Source organism: Loxodonta africana, chromosome 16 (assembly GCF_030014295.1).
Source record: "Loxodonta africana isolate mLoxAfr1 chromosome 16, mLoxAfr1.hap2, whole genome shotgun sequence".
Taxonomy (NCBI): Eukaryota; Metazoa; Chordata; class Mammalia; order Proboscidea; family Elephantidae; genus Loxodonta; species Loxodonta africana.
This window is the reverse complement of record NC_087357.1, coordinates 85471637-85497936: the sequence shown is the minus strand read 5'-3', so window position 1 is coordinate 85497936 and position 26300 is coordinate 85471637. Positions and strand designations below refer to the sequence as shown.

The 26300-nt window shown below is 47.7% G+C and overlaps 1 protein-coding gene across 1 annotated transcript; it reads right to left on the bottom strand.

Moving 5' to 3' along the window:
- Positions 1–15162: 15162 nt before the first annotated feature.
- RBP3 (retinol binding protein 3) lies at positions 15163–25988 on the bottom strand. The gene is made up of 4 exons (XM_003409096.3): positions 22867–25988; positions 19715–19905; positions 16710–16852; positions 15163–15533 (listed from the first exon to the last, which is right to left on the bottom strand). Exons 1-4 carry the CDS (start codon positions 25975–25977, stop codon positions 15163–15165), a joined length of 3816 nt encoding a protein of 1271 aa, XP_003409144.3. The 5' UTR covers positions 25978–25988.
- Between the last annotated feature and the right edge of the window lie 312 nt (positions 25989–26300).

Sequence of the window (26300 nt, the reverse complement as noted above, 5' to 3'; positions counted from 1 at the left end):
AAAACAGAAAAATAGGATGAAACATACACACTTCTCTTAGTGCTCAAGAAGTGAGCTTGTACAAAAACTTAAGGTTTAAAAGATTGTGAGGTTTGAAAGAGTTCTGTGTACCATTTATTATCCACTGCCTGTTGAGTTTCTATCCATAACTATTTATCCAAGTTTACCTTGTCCCTGATAATGCAAACCACAGGTCATAAACTCCTACGTAATGCAGCCTGGCTTGCATGAAAGCAGGGTGCTGGGAGTTTTTGAGTGAGTGCAGGTCATTCTGCATGGGTTTCCAGTGACGTTCAGGATTTGTTCACCTGACCGGCAGTTTCCAGTCCTCCACTGAGATTCCAGCCCCAGAGCTCTGTGCTATGGTTGAGGAGGCAGGATGCAGTTGGTGGATGAAGGAGTGATCTTAGACAGCTGCCACCTAACAACCGATATGTCTCCCAAACACACCCCAGGTCAGGTTTGACCTCTTCTCTCCATCTGCACGGATCCCACCCTATCCAAGGCAGCATCTCCTACTCGTCCTGCTTCTACAGCATGTTCTCTCCCTCTCCTCTCTTGGCCTGCCCTGCCTCACATCCACACACCCATCTACACCCAGCAATCAGCATAATCTTCGAAAAATCCAAGTCAGATACTGCCAAGGCACAATTTAACCACCCACGGCTTCCCTTTCCGTTTACAATCCTAAAACGGGTCCTCCAGGACACCACAGGAACTGTTGATGTTTGCCTTTGAGTTAGCCCCTGACTCATGGTGACCCCAGTGCACAGCAGGAGGAAACACTGCCCAGTCCTGCAACATCCCCATGGTCAGTTGGGGATCAGACTGCTGTGATCTGTAGAGTTTTCACTGGCTGATTTTCAGAAGTAGATCACCAGCTCTTTCTTCCTAGTCCGTCTTAGTCTGAAGGCTCCACTGAAACCTGCTCAGCATCATAGCAACATGCAAGCCTCCACTGGCAGATGGGTGGTGGCCGTGCATTAGGTGCGTTGTCCAGGAGTAGAACACTGGTCTCCCATATGGGAGGTGAGACTTCTACCACTGAACTGCCATTGCCTCCCTCAGGAACTGGTCCCTACCTAATGCCAGTAATTGTGAGCACTTACTGAACTTTTCATATTTGCCAGGCAATATTGGAAGTACTTGAAAAAAAAAAAATTATGTCACGTGGACTGACAACAGCCTTCTGCCGTAAGAGCAGCTTCGCTTCCATTTTTACGGTCAACCACCACTGCTAACGTACATATAGCACCCTCTAAGCACTTCATTTTAGGAATTCCATTTCTCCTGGGCCCTGCTCTGACTCCTGGCTTGCCGTGTTCTCAGGACAACACTCAAGGTCTTCTCCATCTCAGGGTTTTAGCATCTGCTGTCCCCTCAGCCTACTGTCCCCTCAGCCTGGAACACCTTCCCCAGCAGCTCCGTATGTGGCCACCCTCCTTTGGTCCTGAGCTCTTCTCAGATGCTCTCTCCCTAGAGGGATCATTCCAAATCCCCACCTACAGTACCCCCCAGCCATTTCTCCCAAGGATATACCTAGTCTGCTTCCCTCATAGTCCTTCTTATCCAAAAGGACCTGTTTGTTTTCTTATTTACTTTCTCTTTCCACCAGACTGTCAGCTCCTAGGCAGCAGGGATCTCTGTTTTACTCACTGTGTCTCCCCAGTGCCTAGAACCAAAAAAAAAAAACTATCTGTCGAGTCGATTCCAACTCATAGTGACCCTACAGGACAGAGTAGAACTACCCCATGGCGTCTCCAAGGCTGTAATCTTTACAGCAGCAGACTGCCACATCTGTGGAGCAGCTGGAGGGTTCAAACTGCCGAGCTTTCAATAAGCAGCTGAGTGCTTAACCACTGCACCACACCTGCCCCTGGTGTGTCCGAACAGTGCATGGCATATGGTGGACTTGTCATAAATACTTTTTGAGTCAATTTCTGTGTGAAAAGCTGTGCGTGACAATGTTCAAAAGTAGATCACTAGACCTGCCCTTTTTTTTTTATTATTAACAACTTTTATTAAGCTTCAAGTGAACGTTTACAAATCCAATCAGTCTGTCACATATAAGTTTACATACATTTTACTCCGTACTCCCATTTGCTCTCCCCCTATTGAGTCATCCCTTTCAGTCTCTCCTTTCGTGACAATTTTGCCAGCTTCCCTCTCTCTCTATCCTCCCATCCCCCCTCCAGACAAGAGATGCCAACACAATCTCAAGTGTCCACCTGATATAATTAGCTCACTCTTCATCAGCATCTCTCTCCCACCCACTGACCAGTCCCTTTCATGTCTGATGAGTTGTCTTCGGGGATGGTTCCTGTCATGTGCCAACAGAAGGTCTGGGGACCATGACCGCCGGGATTCCTCTAGTCTCAGACCATTAAGTATGGTCTTTTTATGAGAATTTAGGGTCTGCATCCCACTGATCTCCTGCTCCCTCAGGAGTTCTGTGTTGTGCTCCCTGTCAGGGCAGTCATCGATTGTGGCCGGGCACCAACTAGTTCTTCTGGTCTCAGGATGATGTAGGTCTCTGGTTCATGTGGCCCTTTCTGTCTCTTGGGCTCTTAGTTGTCGTGTGACCTTGGTGTTCTTCATTTTCCTTTGATCCAGGTGGGTTGAGACCAATTGATGCATCTTAGATGGCCGCTTGTTAGCATTTAAGACCCCAGACGCCACATTTCAAAGTGGGATGCAGAATGTTTTCATAATAGAATTATTTTGCCAATTGACTTAGAAGTCCCCTCAAACCATGGTCCCCAGACCCCCGCCCTTGCTCCGCTGACCTTTGAAGCATTCATTTTATCCCGGAAACTTCTTTGCTTTTGGTCCAGTCCAATTGAGCTGACCTTCCATGTATTGAGTGTTGTCCTTCCCTTCACCTAAAGCAGTTCTTATCTACTGATTAATCAATAAAAAAACCCTCTCCCTCCCTCCCTCCCTCCCCCCCTCGTAACCACAAAAGTATGTGTTCTTCTCAGTTTTTACTATTTCTCAAGATCTTATAATAGTGGTCTTATACAATATTTGTCCTTTTGCCTCTGACTAATTTCGCTCAGCATAATGCCTTCCAGGTTCCTCCATGTTATGAAATGTTTCACAGATTTGTCACTGTTCTTTATCGATGCGTAGTATTCCATTGTGTGAATATACCACAATTTATTTAACCATTCATCCGTTGATGGACACCTTGGTTGGTTCCAACTTTTTGCTATTGTAAACAGAGCTGCAATAAACATGGGTGTGCATGTATCTGTTTGTATGAAGGCTCTTGTATCTCTAGGGTATATTCCGAGGAGTGGGATTTCTGGGTTGTATGGTACTTCTATTTCTAACTGTTTAAGATAACGCCAGATAGATTTCCAAAGTGGTTGTACCATTTTACATTCCCACCAGCAGTGTATAAGAGTTCCAATCTCTCCGTAGCCTCTCCAACATTTATTATTTTGTGTTTTTTGGATTAATGCCAGCCTTGTTGGTGTGAGATGGAATCTCATCGTAGTTTTAATTTGCATTCTCTAATGGCTAATGATCGAGAGCATTTTCTCATGTATCTGTTGGCTGCCTGAATATCTTCTTTAGTGAAGTGTGTGTTCATATCCTTTGCCCACTTCTTGATTGGGTTGTTTGTCTTTTTGTGGTTGAGTTTTGACAGAATCATGTAGATTTTAGAGATCAGGCGCTGGTCTGAGATGTCATAGCTGAAAATTCTTTCCCAATCTGTAGGTGGTCTTTTTACTCTTTTGGTGAAGTCTTTAGATGAGCATAGGTGTTTGATTTTTAGGAGCTCCCAGTTATCGGGTTTCTCTTCATCATTTTTGGTAATGTTTTGTATTCTGTTTATGCCTTGCATTAGGGCTCCTAGGGTTGTCCCTATTTTTTCTTCCATGGTCTTTATTGTTTTAGTCTTTATGTTTAGGTCTTTGATCCACTTGGAGTTAGTTTTTGTGCATGGTGTGAGGTATGGGTCCTGTTTCATTTTTCTGCAAATGGATATCCAGTTATGCCAGCACCATTTTTTAAAAAGACTATCTTTTCCCCAATTAACTGACACTGGTCCTTTGTCAAATATCAGCTGCTCATACGTGGATGGATTTATATCTGGGTTCTCGTTCTGTTCCATTGGTCTATGTGCCTGTTGTTGTACCAGTACCAGGCTGTTTTGACTACTGTGGCTGTATAATAGCTTCTGAAATCAGGTAGAGTGAGGCCTCCCACTTTCTTCTTCTTTTTCAGTAATGCTTTGCTTATCCGGGGCTTCTTTGCCTTCCATATGAAATTGGTGATTTGTTTCTCTATCCCCTTAAAATATGACATTGGAATTTGGATCGGTAGTGCGTTATATGTATAGATGGCTTTTGGTAGAATAGACATTTTTACTATGTTAAGTCTTCCTATCCATGAGCAAGGTATGTTTTTCCACTTAAGCATGTCCTTTTGAATTTCTTGTAGTAGAGCTTTGTAGTTTTCTTTGTATAGGTCTTTTACATCCTTGGTAAGATTTATTCCTAAGTATTTTATCTTCTTGGGGGCTACTGTGAATGGTATTGATTTGGTTATTTCCTCTTCGGTGTTCTTTTTGTTGATGTAGAGGAATCCAAGTGATTTTTGTATGTTTATTTTATAACCTGAGACTCTGCCAAACTCTTCTATTAGTTTCAGTAGTTTTCTGGAGGATTCCTTAGGGTTTTCTGTGTATAAGATCATGTCGTCTGCAAATAGTGATAGCTTTACTTCCTCCTTGCCAATCCGGATACGTTTTATTTCTTTGTGTAGACTAATTGCCCTGGCTAGGACTTCCAGCACGATGTTGAATAAGAGCGGTGATAAAGGGCATCCTTGTCTGGTTCCCGTTCTCAAGGGAAATGCTTTCAGGTTCTCTCCATTTAGAGTGATATTGGCTGTTGGCTTTGCAGATGCCCTTTATTATGCTGAGGAATTTTCCTTCAATTCCTATTTTGGTAAAAGTTTTTATCATAAATGGGTGTTGGACTTTGTCAAATGCCTTTTCTGCCATCAATTGATAAGATCATGCGGTTTTTGTCTTTTGTTTTATTTATGTGATGGATTACATAAATGGTTTTTCTGATATTAAACCAGCCTTGCATACCTGGTATAAATCCCACTTGATCAGGGTGAATTATTTTTTGATATGTTGTTGGATTCTATTGGCTAGAATTTTGTTGAGGATTTTTGCATCTATGTTCATGAGGGATATAGGTCTGTAATTTTCTTTTTTTGTAATGTCTTTACCTGGTTTTGGTATCAGGGAGATGGTGGCTTCATAGAATGAGTTGGGTAGTATTCCGTCATTTTCTATGCTTTGAAATACCTTCAGTAGTAGTGGTGTTAACTCTTCTCTGAAAGTTTGGTAGAACTCTGCAGTGAAGCCATCCGGGCCAGGGTTTTTTTTTGTTGGGAGTTTTTTGATTACCGTTTCAATCTCTTTTTTTTGTTATGGGTCTATTTAGTTGTTCTACTTCTGAATGTGTTAGTTTAGGTAGGTAGTGTTTTTCCAGGAATTCATCCATTTCTTCTAGGTTTTCAAATTTGTTAGAGTACAATTTTTTGTAATAATCTGAAATGATTCTTTTAATTTCATTTGGTTCTGTTGTGATGTGGTCCTTCTCGTTTCTTATTCAGGTTATTTGTTTCCTGTCCTGTATTTCTTTAGTCAGTCTAGCCAATGGTTTATCAATTTTGTTAATTTTTTCAAAGAACCAGCTTTTGGCTTTGTTAATTCTTTCAATTGTTTTTCTGTTCTCTAATTCATTTAGTTCAGCTCTAATTTTTATTGTTTTCTTCTGGTGCCTGATGGATTCTTTTGTTGCTCACTTTTCTATTTGTTCAAGTTGTAGAGACAGTTCTCTGATTTTGGCTCTTTCTTCTTTTTGTATGTGTGCATTTATCGATATAAATTGGCCTCTGAGCACTGCTTTTGCTGGGTCCCAGAGGTTTTGATAGGAATTATTTTCATTCTTGTTGCATTCTATGAATTTCCTTATTCCCTCCTTGATGTCTTCTATAACCCAGTGTTTTTTCAGGAGGGTATTGTTCATTTTCCAAGTATTTGATTTCTTTTCCCTAGTTTTTCTGTTATTGATTTCTAGTTTTATTGCCTTGTGGTCTGAGAAGATGCTTTGTAATATTTCGATGTTTTGGACTCTGCAAAGGTTTGTTTTATGACTCTGCAAAGGTTTGTTTTATGTGGTCTATTCTAGAGAATGTTCCATGTGCGCTAGAAAAAAAAGTATACTTTGCCGCAGTTGGGTGGAGAGTTCTGTATAAGTCAATGAGGTCAAGTTGGTTGATTGTTGTAAGTAGGTCTTCCATGTCTCTATTGAGATTCTTACTGGATGTCCTGTCCTTCTCCGAAAGTGGTGTGTTGAAGTCTCCTACTATAATTGTGGAGGTGTCTATCTCACTTTTCAATTCTGTTAAAATTTGATTTATGTATCTTGCAGCCCTGTCATTGGGTGCATAAATATTTAATATGGTTACGTCTTCCTGATCAATTGTCCCTTTTATCATTATATAGTGTCCTTCTTTATCCTTTGTGGTGGATTTAAGTCTAAAGTCTATTTTGTCAGAAATTAATATTGCTACTCCTCTTCTTTTTTGCTTGATATATTTTTTTCCATCCTTTGAGTTTTTGTTTGTGTCTCTAAGTCTAAGGTGTGTCTCTTGTAGGGAGCATATAGATGGATCGTATTTCTTTATCCAGTCCGTGACTCTCTGTCTCTTTATTGGTGCATTTAGTCCATTTACATTCAGGGTAATTATAGATAAATAAGTTTTTAGTGCTGTCATTTTGATGCCTTTTTATGTGTGTTGTTGACAATTTCATTTTTCCACATACTTTTTTGTGCTGAGACGTTTTTCTTAGTAAATTGTGAGATCCTCATTTTCACAGTGTTTGATTTTATGTTAGTTGAGTCGTTACGTTTTTCTTGGCTTTTATCTTGAGTTATGGAGTTGTTATACCTTTTTGTGGTTACCTTATTATTTACCCCTATTTTTCTAAGTAAAAACCTAACTTATATTGTTCTATATCGCCTTGTATCACTCTCCATGTTTGCCAGTTCAATGCCTCGTGTATTTAGTCCCTCTTTTTGATTATTGTGATCTTTTACCTATTGACTTCCATGATTCCCTGTTATGTGTATTTTTTTTTAATTAATCTTAATTTGTTTGTTTTTGTGATTTCCCTATTTGAGTTGATATCAGGACGTTCTGTTTTGTGACCTTGTGTTGTGCTGGTATCTGATATTATTGGTTTTCTGACCAAACAATATCCTTTAGTATTTCTTGTAGCTTTGGTTTGGTTTTTGCAAATTCTCTAAACTTGTGTTTGTCTGTAAATATCTTAATTTCGCCTTCATATTTCAGAGAGAGTTTTGCTGGATATATGATCCTTGGCTGGCAGTTTTTCTCCTTCAGTGCTCTGTATATGTCGTCCCGTTGCCTTCTTGCCTGCATGGTTTCTGCTGAGTAGTCTGAACTTATTCTTATTGATTCTCCCTTGAAGGAAACCTTTCTTTTCTCCCTGGCTGCTTTTAAATTTTTCTGTTTATCTTTGGTTTTGGCGAGTTTGATGATAATATGTCTTGGTGTTTTTCTTTTTGGATCAATCTTAAATGGGGTTCGATGAGCATCTTGGATAGATATCCTTTCATCTTTCATGATGTCAGGGAAGTTTTGTGTCAGGAGTTCTTCAACTATTTTCTCTGTGTTTTCTGTCCCCCCTCCCTGTTCTGGGACTCCAATCACCCGCAAGTTATCCTTCTTGATAGAGTCCCACATGATTCTTAGGGTTTCTTCATTTTTTTTAATTCTTTTATCTGATTTTTTTTCAGCTATGTTGGATTGATTCCCTGGTCCTCCACATGTCCCAGTCTGCATTCTAATTGCTCGAGTCTGCTCCTCTGACTTCCTATTGTGTTGTCTAATTCTGTAATTTTATTGTTAATCTTTTGGATTTCTACATGCTGTCTCTCTATGGATTCTTGCAACTTATTAATTTTTCCACTATGTTCTTGAATAATCTTTTTGAGTTCTTCAACAGTTTTATCAGTGCGTTCCTTGGCTTTTTCTGCAGTTTGCCTTATTTCGTTTGTGATGTCTTGAAGCATTCTGTAAATTAGTTTTTTATATTCTGTATCTGATAATTCCAAGATTGTATCTTCATTTGGGAAAGATTTTGATTCTTTTGTTTGGGGGGTTGTAGAAGCTGTCATGGTCTGCTTCTTTATGTGGTTTGATATGGACTGCTGTCTCAGAGCCATCACTGGGAAACTAGTTTTTCCAGAAATCCGCTAAAAAAAAATGCAGTCAGATCCCTATCAGAGTTCTCCCTCTGGCTCAGGCAATTCGGATGTTAATGAAGCCGCCTGGGGAGGATGGGGGAGGGATCAGAGAGATAGGAGAGTAGCACCTCAGAATATAGCCAGAGTTGCTTGTCTTGCTTGGAATGGCTATTATATCTGAGATTCCCGTGGGGCGCGTTGCCTGTGTGTGCTGGCTGTGTGGAGATTGCCCCCGGGGGGTCTGTCCCGCTGAAGTCAAGGTCAGATCCTCCGCTGCCAGCCCCACGCCCAACGTCAAGGTTCCCCTGCTGGGACGGTGCACTCTCGACTCCAAAATCAGTCGCTGCCTCCCGGGGACTTCTCGTCCCGCCAGCCGCGTCGCCGTGCCGCCCCTGAGAACCGGATAGGGCCCCTCCCGGGGTCAGTTCAGGTGAGTGGAGCAGCTCCCCGTGCTTGTGCCATGACTGCGTGTCCCGGCTGGGACGCTGCTCTCCCTGCTCCAAGACCAGTCAGTGCCTCCCGGGGACTTCTCCCACCGGCTGCGTCACCATGCCGCCCGCGCAAACCGCAAACCGGCTGGGCCCCTTCCCGGAGTGAGTTCGGGGGCTAGGGCTGGGCCCCTTGTTTGTGCCATCTGCTCCCCTGGGCTCTGCCCTAAATTGGGCGCCGAAGGTTACCTGACTGGAACACTGGCTCCAGGCTCTGAAAACAATTGCTGCTTCCCGTATTTGTTCGTTCTCCGTCTCTAAATCTGTGTTTGTTGTTCAGGGTTCGTAGATTGTTATGTATGTGATCGATTCACTTGTTTTTCCGAGTCTTTGTTGTAAGAGGGATCCGAGGTAGCGTCTACCTAGTCCGCCATCTTGGCCCCGCCTCCTGCCCTTTTTTTTTTAAATGAACATTTTATTTAGTTTTTGGTGAAAGTTTACAGGGCAAATTAGATTCTCATTTAAATTTCTCTATACAGTGTTTGGTAACATTGGTTACATTTTCCACATTGTGTCAACATTCTCCATGTTTCTGTTTTTGTTCTTCTTCCATTAATCCAGCTTCCCTGCCTCTCCTGACCCCATCTATGCTTAAGGGTGAATGTTGACCATTTGGCCTCATATAAAAAAAAAAAAAAAAATTTTTTTGTGTGATTTTTTTTTTTAAGGAGCACAGGATTCACAGGTGATATTGTTTATTTTATGAGTCAAACTGTTATTCAGCTGAGAGGTGACCTTCAGGAGTAGTTTTAGTTCAGAGTTTAAAGAGTATCTCAGAACAAGTCTCAGGGGTTCCTCAAGTCTCTACTGGTCCAGTAAGTCTGGCCTTTTTTTAATATAAGAATTATAGTTTTGTTCTAGGATTTTCCCCACTTCCTCAGGGACCACCTCTTATGTCTCCGGCTGGCGAGGTCGGTCAGTAGTGGTAGAGTTGGGTACCATCTAGTTTTTCTGGTCTCTGGATAGACGAGGCCGTGGTTCATGTAGGCAGTTAACCTCACCCATACCACCCTACTTCCCTGAGCACAGGAAGAGAACCCCTACTTGGGCCAACCCTGAATTCTTCCTTTCCTTAGAAAATGATTGCTCCCCAGGAGGCAGCAGGCCTCCTCTGCAGTCTACTCTTCAGGATTTTACTGTTTCCATTTGTGTTATTTTGTTTTGTCTTTGTTTTATGGAAATCATGTGGTAGGCCTAAACATCAGGTAGCAAAATATGCATTACATGGAATAAATCTTTAGTTTTTAAAAATAAGTCATTTTCCAAAGTGTTTTAATTTATGCCACTTTCTAAGAAAGAAGTTTTGGAAACCAGTTTTGAGTGGGTCCTGGGAAGACAGTGCAGGAAGGAGGAGTGGGGTTAATTACATTTAAATTTTTCTCCCCAGGACACCTTGTGTTTTCCTGGGGCAGGAGGCAGGAATTGGCTGGCCTTTGGCACCCTTGCTGTTTTCAGTGGCTTAGATTAGGATACTATTTTCAGTGCTGGCCACCCTGGTCAGCAAGGTGGTAAGGAGGGCCTCAGGCCAGATAGAATTAAACCCCACAAGAAAGAGCAAGGTGCGTTCCTGAACGTTTTGAACAAAGATTCTATGGAAGAACCCTGATCAAAAGTGGGAAAACGTGAAACCGAATTTCAGATTCTCATGGGGTCCAGACTTTCCCAAGCCTCTGAGGCTGGCTGAACCCTTTTAACTACTGTCCTGAGATAATCTCTAAACCTTAAACCAAAAATATCCCCTGAAGTCTCCTTTAAACCAAACAGTAGCTTGTTGAAGAGGAAAATTAGTGACAAGCATTTTACTTTGATTTTAAGGTTTTTCTTATCCACAAAACCAAATATTACCCTAAAAAGCCTGACCAGAACTGCAAAAGCATTGATTATGTTTATGCCAGAAGCTGCTTTATAGCAATGTAACTTTGTCCTTTCCTACCAGAAAAGGACAGTTGTAACAAAACCATTACCCCCTGATTTACTGAAAAAGACTCTGGGCTCTTCTATTTAAATCTCCAAAGAGATCATGGCTGCAGATGGGTGGAAGGCCAGGGGCCACCCAGCAACCTGATAAACTGATCTCAGTAAAAGGAGGAAGACTGGGTTCAGTGAATCCTGTTACGATTTGCCAATGGTTGATCTGTTCTTCCTCCTCTTCTTTTCTTTATAAGCTTCAATGTAACTAGCCTACCTCAAGTCATTTGGGCTTTTTGGAATCAGTGCTCCCCCTATATACATACAGAATAACTGCTCGGAATAAACCTTGTGTTTCCATGTATTTGAATTTTGATTAATTTTTAACGAGCTTAGTTAGTAAAGAATATCTGCCTTGAGGGAATCCCTGGTGGCGTAGTGGTTAAGTGTTACAGCTGCTAACCAAGAGGTCGGCAGTTCAAATCCACCAGGTCTCCCTTGACATTCTATGGGGCAGTTCTACTCTGTCCTATAGGGTCGCTATGAGTCGGAATTGACTCGACGGCAGTGGGTTTGGTTTTAGTGTATCTGCCTTGAGAATTGTGCTCTTTTAAAGAATTGTCTATATGGGATCAAATTGACAACAGATAGAAAGCTTAGGGGGCAGTGAGTTTATGTTAATGGGAGAGGAACAATTCATAAAAGGAGGGTGAGAATGGTTGCACAACATGAAGAATGTAATTAGTGTCACTGAATTGTACATGTAAAATTTGTTGAATTGGTGTATGTTTTGCTGTGTATATTTTCAATAACAACAAAAATTAAGATAAATTATTTTAAGAAATAAAAATAAGGAGCTGGGTGAGAGACGGGTGCTCACAGGTGGGGACCCTGCCCAGGGATGCAATTCAGGTGGCCTCGTCTCTCTGAGCCCAGTCGTCTCAATGCATTACAGCTGTGAGTATAGCCAGGGCCCTCGCAGGCTTGCAGACCCAACCAATGCCTGTGCTTGGGCCATGTGGGAGGCAGAAGCAAGTACACTGGAAGCAGAGGGGTTTGTGAGACTAAGAAGAGCTGGCTCCTCCCATCCAGTGCTCAGGCCTGGCCTGAAGAGAGAGAGCCCATGAGGCATCCACATATTCCCTTCCGGGCAGAGGATGTGCTGACCTCAGCCCCTGCCCCTTGGGGGCTGGGCCAAGTCTCCAGCAAGGTGTCTTCCTCTCTGAACTGCAGAGCCTGGCAGAGGCAGAGCTTGCTCCTGACCGAGAGCACTAGGACATGGGTGCCTGGCATCCAGAGCCACTGCCCTCACCCTACCTACCCTGGGCCTTCGTGATCAGCCGTGGATCAGGGAGCAGTCCTCCCTCTGCTCCACTGCACCCACCCCGACTCACTGCTGCTCACACCAGGTCCCTTGGGTCCTCTCTGTGCCTTCACAACGTGTTGTCAGATGGCCTGCATCCTCTGAGGATCTATTCCAGAGCGGGAGGCCCAGGAGTGGCCCAGCACACCCTGTGTTCCTTTCTCCAAATGACCCTGTGGTTTGGATGCCCAATGTGCTCTGGCCTTTGGATGAAGAACAGTAAGGCAGCCCCTAGGCCTGTCCTGCCCCAGACAGCCAGCTCTGAATCCCTGCCAGAACATAGCCCACCATGCTCTACAGGACCTTTATAGTCCATTTGTCATGTGTGTTACCACCGCACAACATGCTGGGCTTCCGGAAGGCACACCAAGACCCCTGAAGGCCAGGTCCACGTCTCCACTACGTCTCCAGGGAGGACGATCACCTCCTTGGGGGTGTCTGTATCACATCACAGCACCCCCCAGAGGAGCCACCGTCCTCTTATTCACTTACACAAAGAGATAACCCTCCTCCCCAAGAGCCAAACTTGTTTTGGGCCTGAATTATCTTCCATCTGGGCTTCATACTGAGATGGATTTGGCTCAAGAGACTGGATTCACCTAGAATCCCCTAGATATTGGTGGGGTGCCCGTAGATTTGTCCAGATTCCCCAGCAGTCTGGAGCCTGGGAAGGGAAGTCAGGTAGCTAGGTTTAATGGATTGTAAATCCCAACTTCTATGCCTGTGGTTATAATTCCATTTGGGAATGCGTTCTTTGTTATGTTAATGAGACAGGATCTGTTTAGGGAGTATCTTGAGTCAATTTCTTTTGAGAAATAAAAGAGATTAATCAAGCAAGCTAGGAAGCAGAGATGGGAGAAGATAGATGCCAAGACATGTGGAAATCTCCAAGGAACCAGGAAGCAGGAGCTAAAGAGACAAGGACCTTCCTCCAGAGCTGAAAGAAACAGAAAGCCTTCCCCTAGAGCCGAGGCTCTGAATTTAGATTTCTAGCCTCCTCAACTGTGAGAAAATAAATTTCTGTTTGTTAAAGCCACCCATTTGTGGTAATTCTGTTACAGCAACATTAGATGACTAAGACACCAGGACTGTGCCTGGTACCCACAGAAGGCTCTGCTGGTCAAGCCCAAAGTAGAGGTGGGGCAGTTCTTTTCCAAACCCACCACTGAGACCAGACACAGACATGCCAGTGCCTCATCCTCACCAAGCAGCCCTGATCACAGGCCTCCGGAGAGCTGTTGCAGGGGCTGTGACTCCCCTTCCTCCTCCCAGCCTCTCCCCATTATGACCTTGAATAGGGCCCTAGAGGCTTCTCATTCTGGGTCCCTGGTCACTCTCCACTCAGTCCTGCAGAAGCAGAGTTCCGTGACTCTCAGGGCACCAGCCAGGGGTCTGTGTCCCCCCAGACCACCTCTGGGCTCCCCGGTCTGCTCCCTGGGGTTGCTCAGTTTTGGGGGAAGTCTTGAGGTCTCGATGCTACAACCATCTCTCCCGGCCAAGAGGAGTTTGACTGCCACAGCCAGCACAGTGGCAGACCACACTGCTGCGCACTTGGACACTCTTGGCTCCTGTTCTACAAGAGCACATGTGCAGGAGGGCAGGCCATGAGGACCAGCGGGAGTAGAGCGAGGTTTTCTGTGCAGAATGGCATTAGGAGGGTTTAGGGAAGGAAGGGGAGGATTCAGAGTGAGCCAAGAGGGTTTAGGGAAGGAAGGGGAGGATTCAGAGTGAGCCGAGAACCGTCCTTAAGAGACTGCAGAGCTGCTGCATGGAAAAGCGTGTTTATTTAGCACCTACTGCATGTACCAGGTGATGTGTTAGGACCCGGGCAATAGGACACTAATATGAGCAAGACAGTTTCTGCCCCTAAGACTGCACACTGTGGTGGGGAGAGAGAATCGCAAGACGGGGGAGCAGAGGGGGCAGTGGCAGGGGAGCAGGACCTCTGATTTCTCACCTGCAGTGCCCAACATGGGGGACGTGGCCCCAAGTGACTACTGAGCACTAGAAATGGGGCGCGTGAGAATCAGATGTTCTTTGAGGGCCAAAGGCTTGGTACAAAAAACTTACCAGTAAATTTTATATTGATTATGTGTTAAAATGATATGGTTGTGGGTTAGATATGCTATTACAATTAATTTCACCTTTTTTTTTTTTTATGTGGCTACAAGAAATTTTTAACGGCACATGTAGCTGGTATTGTTGACTCCCATTATAATTCTAGTGGGTAGAGTGCTCTACGTGTCAATAAAAATCAGAACCTGGTAAATTCTAAATTCAAATAGGCATTCAAGACCAGGAGTTAAAAGTAGCTTCTGGTCTGCAGACCCTGGAGTCCTAGACCTCAGCTATCTACTTCAGGAGCCCTGAACCACATGCAGCTACTGAGCAGGTGACAGGAGCCGAGGCCAAGGTGAGCTGTGCTCTGTATGTAGAGGGGGCAACAGATTTTGAAGAATTGGTATGAAAAAAGGCTGAATGTAAAATATCTTATTAGTAATTTTTATGCTGATTACATTTTGAAATGAACATATTTGGGATATATTGAGTTAAATAAGACGTATTATTAAAATTAATCTTATCAGTTCTTTTTACCTTTTTAATGTGGCTACTAGAAAATTTGAAATCACACATGTAGTTGTATTGGTGGCTCATGTTCCATTTTTATCAAACAGTCTGTCCAAGAGGGTTGCTGTTGTTACGTCACAAGACTGGCTTTTGCTGGGATCTGAAGTGATAAGGGAGTGAGATCAGAGTGGGATTTATCATTATTCATGAAGAGAAAGTACCCCTGCCCACTTTTCAGGAAAGCCAAGCCAGGGTTGGAGATTAGCACATATCAGGGATAGATCTTGACTTCACCTCCCCAAATAACTGTTGTCAGAGAATGGAAGGGATTGCCTTTGAAGAGAGTGAGCTCCCTGTCACTGGGGCATTCAAATGCTGCTGAGGAGGCTAGATAAGCTCCAAACACACGTCCATCTCTAAGCCCACTGGGGGCTCAGCAGGCCCCTTTGCTGCCCCCCGGAGCGTCAGGCAGGACCACGTGCACGGGTGCCCTCAGTGCGTGGCCCAGAGGCCCCTCCTGCCCGGGGCTCTATCCACCGAGGCCTCTCCTGTGGCCCTGCAGGCCTGCGTTTAGCCTCACCATCTGCAGAGAGTGGTGGAGCATCTCCTTGGCTCTGGTGAGGGCAACTTCTCCAGGGACCACCAGGTGGGGTGTCACGCCCACCCCTTCCCAGGAGCTGTCATCTGAGGCCCCCACTGAGCGGGCTGTGGGGATGGTGATGTAGAGGTGCGTGTCATCTACGTGGTAGGTCTGCAGCAGCTGGCAGCCACCACTGGTCACCTCTCCGATGACCAGGGCCCGGCCCAGCCTCTTCATGATGTATGTGAACTCCTCTGCAGCACCAGCCGTCACACGGCTGGTCAGGATAACCACGGTTTTCTTGGAGCCGTAGCGTTCACCTGGAAGACACAAGGCCCTTTAAAACTGGGAGACAATTCATTACCCTTGGGCCTGCCTTCCTTCTCCATACAATCTGGAAGTGAAGGGGCCTGAGATTTAGTTCTGGGTCATTATATCCACACGTAGACTCGCCACCTGTCAACTGCTCAGCAGCTGCATGTGGCTTGTGGCTCCCCAGGTGGACAGCTCAGTTTAGAATCACTTGGTTCTGATTTTTATTGACCTTTTGTAATATTTTTGAATGTACGTCCTTAAAAAAATAAAACAAAAAACAGTTGCCATTGAGTTAATTCCAACTCGTGGCAAACTCATGTGTTTCAGAGTAGCGCTGTGCTCCATAGGGTTTTCAATGGCTGTGACCTTTTGGAAGCAGATCACCAGGACTTTTTTCCAAGGTGCCTTTGGGTAGATTTGAACTACCAGCCTTTAGGTTAGTGGCCAAGTGCTTAACCATTTGTGACATCCAGAGACTCCCGTATGTCCTGGAAACTACCTCAAAATCCTTGTGTAGTAAGGAAGAGCATAAATGAATACCGTGGGCTATATTTTTTTATTATTCTGGTCATATGCATGTCCCCACTTTTGTCTGCAGATCCCTCTTGTCTGAGCAAGGGAAATGGAGGGAGGCTCTCCACTCCAGGACGGGAGGTTCCTATGAAGTCTCGGCCACCGAGGAGATCCTCCCACCACTGCTCTGGGCCCAAGGCAGGTAATGGCAGCCCCTGTCAGTCATGCGCTTTCTTCAGGCAGGTGTGTTGAAAGCTGCTGATGTGAGTTCAGGTAGGATGAGTACTGGAACTCCCTTTAGTTTGGTGGTGGTGGGGTGGGGGGCTCCTTTTAGTTCTGCATTTGTCTTGCAGGATGATGATTGTAAACAATCTGGGGCATTTTGGTATTAGACAAACCAGTCAGTGTTCAAACTTTGGCTCTTTCACTTATTAGCAAGTTATGCAATTTAGGTGAGACTCCTTTTTCTCTACTAGAAAATGGGCATCATGATATGTGTTTTGCAACGAATAAAAACCATATGCACAAACTCTGTGGCGTAGGACAGCTGCTTTATATTATTGCTTTTTCCTAAACCCACGCTGGATTTCCCTGACTTACCAATGTGGAGGAATAAAACCAGGTGCTTCTAGAATGAAAAATAGGAGAGGGAGAGCTTTGCCATGCACCTGCAAGCTGGGTGTGGGTCCAGATTTCGCTGACAGAATTGTTGGGCCGATGGTAGATTTTGTCCAGCAGAATTGGAGGGCCTTCGTCAAAGAAGTAGGAGCACAGGGCAGAGATGGAGGAGGTAGGGCCACCGATGTTGAACCTGGGAAGGGTGAGTGGAGCCCAGTGAGGGGCTGAGTCCAGTTAGGCTCTCAGTGCTCCTCTGGAAGACTGGGATCTCTTTTTTTCTTTTTTTTTATGCAAATGTTTTCATTATCAGCAAAATATAAGCAGATTTTAACCATTACATAAATCTTTTACACATTTATTAAGAATTGCAAGGCATGAAAAACAAAAGCTCTGAAGAATGGGAGAAGGAAGAAAGAATTTTAGCTTTTAGAATATTTATCGCTATATAAAAAATTACAAATCAGTGCTATTTTGACAAGGATGTTTGGAATGCTGTAATATGCACACCTAATGCTTTCTCTGAAAGGGGCTAAAGAACCGAGCCCAGGGTCAGGCTCTAGGGCACCTTGACGGACAGCGTCCCTCTCTAGTCCTTAGATGCATAGGTGCTGTCACTGAAGCAAAGTTGGTTGTGGTCGTCTATCAGCTGCTCCAATAACCAGCCTTATCCAGTCTGGGTCAGCCTGACAGACTTCGCCAGTCAAACATCATATCATTCCAATGCATTACAAGGGGTCAGTCTTGGACCTGGTTACCTGACCGTGAAGATGAGGTTTAATGTCACATGTGAAGAGCAAAATATAGATCTGCATTCTTCTCACAGAAGAAATAAGGCTTATGCATAAAATCAGGACTTTCAGATTCCCTATGATCAGCTAGGAATGAATGATAAAATTTTGAAGACAAATTCAAGATTGAAAGCATGATTAACCCAAATGGGCACAGCTTCCAACAGGCTAAGACTCAGTTACGTAGCAGACAAGTTAACAGAAAAGTGATGTGTTGACTAAAACTCTGCTGAGGCTATCTAGGTAAGATTTTATCAAATTTGTATTTTGTTAATTGTGAGATACAAAAAATTACAAGCTAGAACATTTGAAACTTTACCTTCTGTGATAATTCACTTCAAATAAGACTGGGATCATTACCTTGTACAGGGCTCTCATTAAAGGCAGCCTCAGTCTTTTTTACACCCTCCTCCTACAGAATTCCTTCAGTGAGCACTTCCAGGGGTATTAGTCGCTTGAGAATGGGAGACTTTGTTGTCAAATATTTTTAGAAAATACTGCATACCATACCTTCCCCTTGGAATCACATTTTATCACATTAAAGGCTCTGACAAGCTCTGTAGTTAGAAGCTAGTAAATAAATTTCCCACATTTATTGACCATGGAATGCCCCCTGCACCCATACAGCCTGTAAGTAAGGCACATTTTGGGCAACACTGTCTTTGCCAGTTGCATTCTATAACAACTTCACAGAACCCACTAGGGGTCTTAGCTCAGGTCTCCTGATGTGGGACACACAACAGAGATCTCAGGGTTGTGGAACTGCACCAGGGGTGAGGAAGCCTGTGTCCCGGGCCATTTAGATTTGCCCTACTGTGTGGCCCTGGATAAGGGGCCTCACCTTGCTGGGCCTCTGTCTCCAATCTGAAAAATGAGGACTCCACAGCTGGCAACATGTTAGAAGCCTCTCTGGCTGAGGGCCTAGGATGCCCTGGCTGGGTTCAAGGACAGTGACCTTAGTGTCTGTACCTCTAAATCTTGGAAACGGAAGGGTCCTAAACCCAAGCACACCTGTAGGCTGGTGGTTCTCCTTTTTTAAAAAGGTAGACAGCACAGTTAAATAGAAAGAGACTTAGAATGATGGTCATTCTGATGTTCTGTCCAGATTTTGAAGAATAAAGTAATCCGAGGCACCATAAGGACCCCCAAGATCATGATCTCGGCATACACAAAACCAAAGCAATGGAGAATGGGTCATCTGCAGACTTGCAGGATATCAGCCTCTGTGGGATCTAGCGCCACGTAGTGACAACTGAGAGCCACGGTGAGTTCTGCAGGTCAATAAACTGGATGGAGCTCTCCAGCAGCAGTGGAGGGTGGGGGGTATCAGGGTCAGCACCCTGAGGGGCGCAGTCTCCCCCTCCCTGTGCCCATAAAGGTTTCTCAGGGCATGTCCACCCCTGGACCAGGGAGTTGTTGGAGGCCTGGGCCTGGACCCTGCCTGTCAGCGTTCTTTCCCCTCTTTCCCTTGCTCTATAATTGAAACTCACTGCATAAGGGGAGTTTTCACAGAAGCAGATGGGAGTGGCTAACTGAAGTTATCCTTCTAACAACTGTAACATTAATAGCTAATTGCCAAACAAATCCTCTGTGATCCTGGCTTTACAATGCTTATGACCAGGGTTGTGGTGGTACATGACTCACCACAGGACTCTCACAGGGACCCTGCCCACTATAGACCGTCAGGCTGTCTCCTTGCAGATTCTGGCTCAGGAGGGTAGACTCAGTACTTTTAATGCCCCTCCTCCCCAACATCCGTGACCAGGCAGCTCTGGGAAGCACCAGGTTAGCCCAGTTGTTCTCCACCTGGAATGCACACTGGGATCATCTGAGGGAGAGCTTTAGAACCCACCAGGCCAGTTAAATCAGAGCCGCTAGGCTTGCTAGCCCAAGCCCTGTCAGGTAGGGAGGCTGGTCCCTCTTAGTGCCTGGGCTGTGTTACAGGATCTTTCTTTCTTCCCAGCTGGGGGACCTGGCTGTGACTCTATTGTGGCATCTGTGGGTGGCTTAGCCAGGCAAGAAACCACCGACTGCCCCCCTCCCCAACTGACCTTAGAAAGTACTGCACGCTATACCTTCCCCCTCTGATCACATATTATCACATTAAAGGCTCTAATAAGTCCCGCAGCCAGGAATGTGTCAATAAATTTCCCATACTTATTGACCATGGAATGCTCCCTGCACCCACACTGCGAGTGGAGCACATTTTGGGAATCATGGGAACAGTGGCCAGGTGAGGGACCACTGACCACCCTTCCCCCACTGACCTCATATCAATAATCATGGCGTCCGTGTGCACAACCTTCCTCCACACATGCTCCACTAGCAGCTCGGAGACCTGGGAGAGCAGCTCACAGTCTCCAAACATGTCGAACCTCAGGTAGCCGAGGTTGCCCTCAAACACGTTCGTGTGGAAAGAAAACTTGATCAGGTCTTCAAAGGCTTCAGGGGAAGGAATCTGAAAGAGTTGAAGCTTGGCTCAGTGCTAGGAAGGGAGCAGATTTCAGAGCCAGAAAGAGAGGGAGCCGCAGATCTCCATGATATCATGAGAAATATTAAGAGTATGGGAAGGAAACTAGCATTTTGGAAGGAGTTAGTATGTGTCAAGAACCCTTCCAATGGTGTGTCAGCCAAGAAGGAAGTCCAGGGAGGCCACATGGGGGGTGAGCCTAGAACTTGAACCCATTCTGATTGGTCACCTCCTTAAAAAGAATGCTCATCTCTCCTGGTCCCATGCTCTGGTAGTGAATTACTTAATATGGCCCTTCTAACCATTCATGGTCTTGTTACTCCCACAAAATGATTGGGTGGGACTACGCAAATGTGTTTGTGACCCACCAAGGAGATTGGGCAGCTTGCTAACAATGCAAATAAGGTGCATGGAACCCTAAAGAGGTGATTGATCAGTTCTGCCATCCCACTAGGCTTAAAATGACCCATCCTAGAGGTGAGAAAGGGGAATCTCACTACCAAAAAGAAGAGCCAGGAGTAGAGCGCATCCTTTGGACTCAGGGTCCCTGCGTTAAGAACCTCCTACACCCACCAGGATACAGAGAGCTGTAACACCAAAGAAGGCGAGAAGCAGCGGCAAATATGGCAGAGAAATGGCAGCAGCAGAACCAGGATGCTGGCAGTGAACGAGGCAGCTGTAGTGGGAGTGCTGATCCACCGAGCAGGAGAGCCCGGTGCCTTCAGGCAGGAGGATTAATGGCAGAATGGAACGCCTCCGGACACTTATTAGCAGAGCTAAAAGAGCTTTGTAACACTTGCCTGAGCAGGGCAGAGGCCAGGCCTGAGTGCGACTGAGGCTGAGAGAGGAGCCCTGACCTCAGGGGGTTGAGAGAAGCTGAGAGAGCTGTCCTTCCCTGAAGAAAGGAGACTTGGCCTACTTGTCCTGATCCTGATCCTGAGTTGTAGCCTGTTACTTCTCTAATAAACCCCGTAGCTGTGAGTATGGTCTGTGAGTTGTGTGTGGCCATTGCAACGAATTATCAAACCCAGCAGAGAAGTAAAGAGTGCTGTGGGAGGGATAGATGGTGTCAGAATTTGTAAAAAGGCTGAAGAGAAGAGGTATGTCTGACCTCTACCTCATAGGAATCAGCTTTGGGCTGCTAATAATGATTCTCTCCCCTCCTTATGAAGTTAGACAAGGAGGTTTGACAATGCCACGCTGCCATTTTTATAGGGGGCCAGAGCTGGAAGGACCAGGCATGGTCTCCTCTCTGACCTACCCCCACCCCAACTTCTCCAGACAGTCTGTGATGCTCCTGTCCTCCTCTTCCTCTCCTCCAGTGGGGCATGGAGTGAGAACATTTTTGACCAAGTACCTGAGCCTTTACCAGGTGCCTGACCCTTTGCAGCCTTCATCATCAGCTCCACAGCCACCCTGAAGTGTAGATGCCATCATCCTCATGTTTTCAATGAGGACACTGAAATACAGAGAGATGAAGTAACTCGTCCAAGGTCACAATTCTAGTATGTGGTGATGCCAGACTCCGAACTCACATTGGCTGTAAACTGTGAACTGCTAGTTACGCTGGGAAGAAATGAGCCTATGATTTGGGGCCTGGGGCGCCTAGGAGCATAGGCACATAGTAGATCCCACTGAAATGGCCGTTCCTTCTCTCCTCTCTGCAAGGGAGGCAGCAGGGCTCAGTGGGCTGGAATGAGCCAAGAAGTCCGCAGGGTGCTGGCAGCTTTGAGGGGGACACTGGCCTCCAGGCCCTGCTCCACCTTTAGTTACAAGCTTTCTGGGTCTCAGTTTCCCTTTATGTAAAATGGGAATAATTCTATAGCAGATGCCCCCTCTGATTTTGCCTGTCCGTGGGTCCTGGCTGACAGGACCCTGCCTCCAGCACACCCCTTTGTCCCTCCACTCTCTGTTTCAAGATGTTCTCTGAGCTGGGTGAGCAGGTTCACCCAGAGTGAGAGAGAGTCCTTGTCGCTGGGGCAACCCTTGGCCAACAGATTCATGCCCAGCCTCCTGCACTCAGGAGCCTTCCCCACACTTGCCAGGGCAGCAGCCTCACTAATACCCCACATGTCCCTGCTCCCTCACTCCTGCCTCAGCCATCACCTCCCAAATGAACTGCCTGCACCAAGGCCTAGTCTTACTTGCTGTGATTATCCTGTAAAATCACCGATAAGAGCACAATGTGGGAAGAGGCTTTCAGTTTTGCTTTCGACAGAGCTCTGAGCTGATGGCCAGAGGACTGGGTGTGTTCTTTCCCCTCACCCTATCCAGCAGTAACACCCATCAGCCTTGGCCCACCACTTTAGTGTTTCCCAGAGCTTCAGGGCTGGCTTCCAAATATTTTGATCACAACGTCTTTGCCCAGAATTTCCTGTCCAGCCTGTCCTTTGACCAGCCCAAGCTGCGCCCCCACTGATTCCTTGCATTGGAGCCTCACTGTGCATGGAAGGTTCTCTGGGCTGTATGCCTGGTTCTCTGGGCTGAGCCCCAGTACCCCTGGCCACTCCAGAACCCATGTCTAGGCTCCAAGCTTTAGCTCTGAGGCAACTGAGGCCAAGGCCTCTGCCTGTTCCTACATTTACAGAGGAGGAAACCACAGTTTGGAGAGCTTACTTGACTTAATGATCTTTTCCCCAATGCTGACCATAAGAACCCTGCACACACCTGCCTTCCACTAGCCAAGAGAGAAGCTCTTTCTCTTCTACCAGGTTTCCAACTGGGCTCCTGTGGGAAAAATGTTCTACAGAGGTGCTGAAGGACCCTGTGGGCACAGGGAGTGGGTGGGAAGACAGGATAAGAGAGGGAGAAGATTTGCTTGGAGAAAATATAAACCTGAAGTGAGTCTGGAAGCCAGTGATCTGCACTGTGCACATAGCCCTGAACATGTGGACAACTGGTCAACTCCCTGCTGAGACTGGGTTGAAGCCAAGACTCCCCATGTCTCACCTGCATGGGTACAATCCCGGGAATGTGGTCCTTGGCATCCTCGGGGATGTAGACAGTTTTCAGGTGTGGGTCCCTGGACAGCATCTGTAGGTCAGCCCCCAGCATCTCAGCCAGGGCCCGTTCCGAGGTCACGGTGGCATAGTGGCTCTGTAGTTGGCTCAGTTGCGCAGCCATCTTGGCGCCCAACTCGGGCGAGGCATAGTTATCAGCTACCAGCTTGCCAGCTGTCTGCAGCACCGTGGGCACCTTGGCACGCAGGGCCACAATGTCCTGGGCTGTGGAGAGAGCCTCGCTCACAGGCACAATGATGTCAGGCTCCACACCAGCCAGGTCCCAGGCTTGGCCTGTGGTGGCGCTCAGGGCTGTCTGCGTGGGCATGGAAGCATATAGGGGGCTGCTGCCTACCTGGTAGATGCCCACAGAGAGAGCCCCCCCAGCCGTGGGCTCCCCGATGATGGTGGCCCGCTGTAGGTCCTGCATGGCATGGGAGAAGGCCTCTGCTGCAGAGCCACTGCTGTGGCTCACCAGGACATAGAGGTCCTTGGGGGAGCTGTAGCGCTGGCCAGCAACCTGGGACAGTGTCCACACTTCAATCACCTGAGAGGTGGCTCTGTCAAAGACTGAATAGAGGTGCCGGCGGGGTTTTGCCTCAAAGAAGTAAGAGCAGAGCAACGGCACGGCAGAGGAGTAGCTGCCGGGGTTGTAGCGCAGGTCAATGACCAGTGCGGCCGTGCCCACCAGCCTGGACCACACTAGCTGCATCAGCTGTGGCCCAATGGCCTTCACCGTCTCCAGGTCGGCCATGGTATCAAATCGAAGGTAGCCCAGCTGCCCGGGCAGTATGTCCGTCTTGAACAGGGCCTCGATGAGGTAGGAGAGCTCCTCCGGAGAAGGGCCAGCAGGCGGCATCGGGGGCGCCTCCTCAGCCACCAGCTCCCCGGGGCTATGGAACACCAGCAAACGGTGGTCTCCAGACACCTCCTGCAGGTCAGCTGTGAGCTGGGAGGCCAGTGACTCAGGGTCCACGGCTGTGCGGTAGGCCCCTCGTGCCAGCTTCTGCCGAAGCAGGGCCCGGGTCTGCTCCACCACCTCCGGCCGGGCGTATTGGGCCTCCAGCAGGTGCCCTGTGTCCTCCACCAAAGCACCCAGACTCCGGTGGAAGTCCAGCACCTCCAGCGCACGGTCCAGGGCCTCCTCGGCCAGCACAATGGCGTCGGGAACCACGCCGCCGCCCAGCCAGCACTCGCCATTGTTGTCTATGAAGGTGAGCATGGGCACGGTGACCACCAGGCTGCCAGTGGGCGTCTCCAGCAGGGGCACGGAGTGCGTATGCAGCAGGTTGCCCGCTGTGATCTCACCCACCAGCGTGGCCCAGCCTAAAGACTGCATCAGGAAGGCAAACTCCTCAGCGGCCGTGGCTGTACGGTGGCTGGTGAGCAGGTACACACCGCGCTGACTGCCATAGCGCTGGCCCTGCAGCTCCGCGCGACTAAAGTGCTCCTGTGTGCGGTTGGTGCGGCGATCGTAGGTGGTGAAGAGGCGCACGGGGCCGGCCTCGGGGCCTTGGAAGTAGGACAGCAGCAGGGGCACGGCGGAGGAGGGCCCCCCGGGGTTGTGGCGCAGGTCCATGATGAGGTGCTCCGTGTCCTGCAGGGGTTCCCACACCTGGCGCAAGATGTGTGGACCCAGCATCTCCAGAACGGACACGTCTGCAAACCTGTCGAAGCGCAGGTAGCCCACGTTACCCTGCAGCACCGACACCTGGAACTCGGACTCCACCAGAGCACACTGAGCAGCCTCATCCTCAGGCACCATGGGGGCTGCCCCTGGGGCTCCGTCGGCTTCCGGCTCAGGCTCAGGAGAGTTTTCCCTGGGCCTGAGGGCCTGCACCAGGAGTCTGGGGTCCTCAGACACCGCCTGCAGGTCGGCGTTGAGCTTGGCAACCAGGTCCTCCTCCGAGACCACGGCGGAGAAGTCCATGGTGGCGAGGAGGTGCAGCAGGGTGGGCACTCGGCTCACCAGTGTGTAATAGTCCTGCAGGGTCTCCTGCAGCCGCCGGATGATCTGCGGCAGGGCGCGCCGTAGCGTGAGGATGGCCAGCGCTTTTTCCAGGGCCTCCTCTGCCGGAGTTCCTACACAGGGCAGCACCCCACTGCCTTCCCATGTCTGGCTTCCCCCGCCCAGGGGCCCTAAGGACCTAGACACAGGCAGAGTGAGGAAGAAGTCAGAGTGGCCTATCCTCAGCTTCTGGAGGTCCAGGGCACCACCCTCAGTCCGCTCGCCCACCACGATGGCCCTGCCCATCTGCTTGAGGATGTAGACGATGTCCTCGGCCACGCCCCTGGTGTGGCCACTGGTGAGGACCACCACATCCTTGTCGGCGCTATACCTCTCCCCCAGCACCTGGGGCAAGGTCCAGAGCTCCGTAGTCGTATTGGAGGGGCGGTTGTAAATGGTGTCCACGTGCAGCACGGTGCCGCCCGGGTGCAGGTAGGAAATAAGGTAAGGGATGCTGGAGACATGGCCCCCTGTGCAGTGTCGCAGGTCCAGCACTAAGGCAGAGGAGCCCATAAGCTGCTTCCAGACGTGAGTCACCAGGAAGCCCCCCAGCTGGTTCAGCACCTCCTGGCCTGGGATGTTGTCTACCCGCAGGTAGCCCACGTTGCCCTCCAGAACCTTGTAGCTCATGCTTGTCTGCAGCTCACTGAGCATTTCTTCTTCCGTGAGGTTGGTGGGTGCTGAGGCTGGCTGCAGAGCCTCTAGGGTGCTGGGCTCATAGGAGATGAGTAGGCGAGGGTCATTCAGGGAGCTTTGCACCCCGGCTGTCAGCACGCCAGCCAGCGTCTGGGGGTCTGAGATGCTCAGGATCTCACGGCTCCGGATAGCCTGCTCAATGGCTTCCTGCATTCCCATGAGGTTCTCTGGGAAACAGTAGTTATCCAGGAGTACCTGGGCCATGTCCAGCACCAGGCTTGGCTGGAACAGGTGCTCAGGGCCAGCCAGACCACAGAGTAGGGTAGACAAGAACAGGATCCATTGTCCCCTCATGAGGATCAAGAGGAGGGCTGGGTCCTGCACAAACCCCACCCCCGCAACCATCCACAAGACCATGCTCTGCTTTATGGCTCTGTCTTCCTCTCTTGTCCTTCTTGCCGGCAGATAGAAGGTCTGGGGCTAACCTCGGGAGGCAGGCTGAGGCTTCCAGTTCCAGTAAGCCTTTAATCCTGTCTAATCCAATCACATCAGCCCTGGGACTTGGGAGAACAGATTGGGTGGCTTGACCTGGAAGGTATGCGGCATCTCAATTTGCTGTACCATCTCTGCACAAAATAAAATTATTAACTACAAACATTTACAAACCAACAGCTTTCCCCACAGCTCTGCAAAGTAGAGTTCAAGTAATACCATCTTCCCACTGTGTGATCAGTGTGTGT

Excerpts from the sequence above, each read along its gene's own strand:
- RBP3 (XM_003409096.3), bottom strand. The coding sequence starts at position 25,977 with ATGGTCTTGTGGATGGTTGCGGGGGTGGGGTTTGTGCAGGACCCAGCC. Across the intron at positions 19,906-22,866 it reads CCGGGATTGTACCCATGCAG|ATTCCTTCCCCTGAAGCCTT; the intron begins GTGAGACATGGG and ends CAACTCTTTCAG. Across the intron at positions 15,534-16,709 it reads GACCCACACCCAGCTTGCAG|GTGAACGCTACGGCTCCAAG; the intron begins GTGCATGGCAAA and ends TGTGTCTTCCAG.